We start from the raw sequence: 3,497 nt of genomic DNA on the forward strand, positions 1-3,497 counted from the left end.
TTTTAAATGTATTTGCCAGAAGTTTTTTTTTTATTATTTTTTTTTTTTTATCATTTTATCATTTTAGAGGTAATTTTCTCTTATTTATAATGCATATATTATATAGACCTATATGCACAGTTGATCCAAAACATTATGACCAATCACAAATGAAGTGTATAGTGGAATATACATACATATATTTTATTATAATATATACAGTATATATATATATATACAATTTTGTCTTATATTTGACTTCTTTGTTTAAATTCTATCTCTGCAGTCTGGACCAACTTCATGAGGTGCATCCTGGGATTGTGGGAGTTCCTATACAGTAGCCTATGCTGGGCACTAGGCTTTTAATAAAATAAAATAAAATAAATGATAAAATAAAATAAAATAAAAAATATGTATTATAATATTGCAAATAATTAGCAAATGAATTCATTATTCATGATTCATTATTTATTCAAATATAATTGTTTATTCTAATATTTAAAAATAAAATTGACGTTTTTGATGAACAGTGTGACTGGGATTCGACAGAAGTGGTTTTAATGGTCTCGCTGAGTTCTGACATGTCGAGTTGCCTGTCGCCCACGCGCTTCCATTGATACTGGAGCAACAGTTGACGTGACGTCATGTGGGCCGGGCTGCGGAGGCTTAAAAAAGGTCCCGTTCTCCTCCTCAAACCTACTCGAGTCTGTCTGGATCTTACGCACGCATGAAGAAGCACACAGTCGGCCGGAGACTTCAGCGGAGATTATACGAAGCTCTTGGACATTCGTATTCTTGTCTTTTCGTCCATAACCCAAAGATAACTCAAAACGCCACCGAAATGACGGGCTCTGACATCTCCCACGTCCTGAAGGAAGGAGAGCTGGAAAAGAGGAGCGATAATCTCCTCCAGTTCTGGAAGAGGAAGACGTGCGTTCTCACCACGGACAGCCTGAACATCTACACCGATAACCAGAAGAAGAACAGGAGCAAAGAGCTCAAGCTGCAGTCCATTAAGAAGGTGGACTGTGTGGAGCGCACTGGGAAGTTCGTCTACTTCACGATTGTGACTACAGACAATAAGGAGATTGACTTTAGGTGCTCGGGCGAGGAGAACTGCTGGAATGCCGTGATCACAATGGCTCTGATTGACTTTCAGAACAGAAAAGCCATTCAGGACTTTAAAACACGCCAGGAATCGGAGAACCCTTCTCTGGGACAGCAAGAGAGATGCGAGGCTAGAGCACCGTGAGATGTGGCCAATCCAACACACACATGGTGAGAAAGAAATCATGTTCATCTATGTATTTGTCTTAAAAATAAAGGTTCCAAAATTGGCGTTTTCGCAGCAATGCCATTAAAGAACCGTTTTTGGTTATTTAGAACCATTTTCCCGTATCTAAAGAACCTTTAGAACCTTTTGTGGAATGGAAAGATTCCATGGATGTTAAAGTTGCTTCATAATGCCAATAAAGAACCTTTATTTTTCAATTGTTTGACATAATTAGTAGTCTATAGTTGAGTTGGACAACTATTTGATCTGAACACTATCAATTGAACTGAGGCTTTATAGTTCAGTAATGTTATATACGGAAAACTTATTCTCCCTCTTGTTTCGTTTAGAGATACAGCAAACTGAATCTTGAAGTTTGGACCAAAGCATGTCTGAAAGGAGCGCGTGTGCTCAGAATAAGGACTGTGGTTGAGCTGGTCTGTGAAGGTCTTCGGAAGAATAAACCTGCAATGATTTCAACAAGCAAAACCCTCAAGACTGAATCCTTGGACTTTCTTAACCGCCTCGATAAGGCTCTGGATATGTACATGTAAATGCATCTTATTTATTTTTCCAAAGGAATGCTGCGAATACCAATGTTGTATTAAGTTATTTCATGATGTATTTATTTAAATAAATTTGCATAAAACTGAGCTTGTATTTGGACTTCATTATTTATATTAAAATAGTTCAATTAAAAAACAATCAGGTAACACTTAACAATAAGGTTCTATTTGGGATTAGTTAACAGCAATGAAAGAATTATGGTCACACTTTAAGTTAGGTGTCTTTATTATACTTCAGAAACAAAATTTATGTACATAATAAGCACTGTATCAAATGATTCACTTAAATGTTAGTACTATGATACACTAACATTTAAATTAATCATTTGATACACATCTAGTTGAATGTACTTAATTTTATTTAGTTACCTCAGCTCGATTCAATTTAGTTGATTTGAGTATAATAAATTTAGTAATTCCACCCTTGTTTAATGATGTTTATTAATCTTAGTTAATATCCCAGACAACATAGTGTCGGCCCAGATCCGGCCCACATCTGGCACGCGTTGAATCCAGATGTACCAGATGTGGGCCGGATCTGGGCCGACACTTGCTGTCTCAATTTAAAGATTTACATTGCTAAAATCAAAAGTTATATCTGTTAATATTATATAATGGACCTAAACGAGTAGTATTTTTATTAACTAACTAACAAACTGACCTTATTGTAAAGTTTTATCAAAACTATGCATGAAAATAATTTTTCATATCATAATGTGGTTGTGCACTAGTGTTGTAGTACAGCACCATAATTTAAAAAAACAACAAGATGGCATGTCAGCGTTTACATGTTTCCAGAAGTTATTTTGTGGCTTTTGTCAGAAAACCAGGCGTTTCTTGAGGGAGTGGAAAGTCCCTTATAGTGGAAGTGACTTGTTCATTCAGAAATGTGGCGTCAGTGATCATGCGTCAGATAAATCGCTCAATAGACCTGTTGTATAGCATAGCAATACGCTTATGTTGTGCACCGCACCCATTGAGAACACTAAAAATGTTATAATATTTGACTTAAAAAATGTGTAAAAAAGACAAAAGCCAATCCCTATAATGCTTTATTGAGGCTATAACCTTCACATTTGCCCTTCTGAACAGGTGTAGGCGTATAGATTAGATTATAAACGAGTGATCCACCCAAAGTACAATACACTGCCGCCTTATCAAGGCATGTGATGACAGGAAACCGCTCATTTCGTGTTATAAATGTGTCATTTCTTCAGTCAGCTTTAAAACTCCTTTACAAAGAGGGCACAATTATATTTTCATAGTTTTTTGTTGGATATAATGCAGTGAGGTTTGATTAAGCAGACTCCTCCTTTGTTGAAGTTGAAGTGCATGTGTCAGTTTAGAGTAAGTGAGAGAAGCCAAGCTCTCGGTGGTATTACGCAGCTTTACAGATTATTGAGCGCTGGGCTTTGAAGTTGTTTATGGATCAAAGGGACACACTGATCTAAGGAGCAGAATCCAGTCAAGTAATATGTCTGGCTCATTTGGCCCCTCAGCGACGGGTTCCTGGGGGGCTCCTGAGGGGCTCCTGAGGGGCTCCTGGAGGCTCAGTTTCACTTTGTATTCTCTCCTGAGGTCTGGATGTGTCCGGATATCTGGATGAAGACATTTATAACTCACTACCATAAACTCAGCATATGACATAGCTATTTAAAGTTCTCTCTCTATCATCTTAT

The 3,497-nt window shown here is 37.1% G+C and overlaps 1 protein-coding gene across 1 annotated transcript; it reads left to right on the plus strand.

The window, feature by feature from the left end:
- Positions 1-643: 643 nt before the first annotated feature.
- Positions 644-1,748, plus strand: phlda2 (pleckstrin homology-like domain, family A, member 2). The gene is made up of 2 exons (XM_079859659.1): positions 644-1,257; positions 1,605-1,748. Exon 1 carries the CDS (start codon positions 707-709, stop codon positions 1,229-1,231), a length of 525 nt encoding a protein of 174 aa, XP_079715785.1. The 5' UTR covers positions 644-706; the 3' UTR covers positions 1,232-1,257; positions 1,605-1,748.
- Positions 1,749-3,497: the final 1,749 nt, after the last annotated feature.

Source organism: Squalius cephalus (genome assembly GCF_949319135.1).
Source record: "Squalius cephalus genome assembly, chromosome: 23".
NCBI lineage: Eukaryota > Metazoa > Chordata > Actinopteri > Cypriniformes > Leuciscidae > Squalius > Squalius cephalus.

Excerpts from the sequence above, each read along its gene's own strand:
- phlda2 (XM_079859659.1), top strand. The coding sequence starts at position 707 with ATGAAGAAGCACACAGTCGGCCGGAGACTTCAGCGGAGATTATACGAA.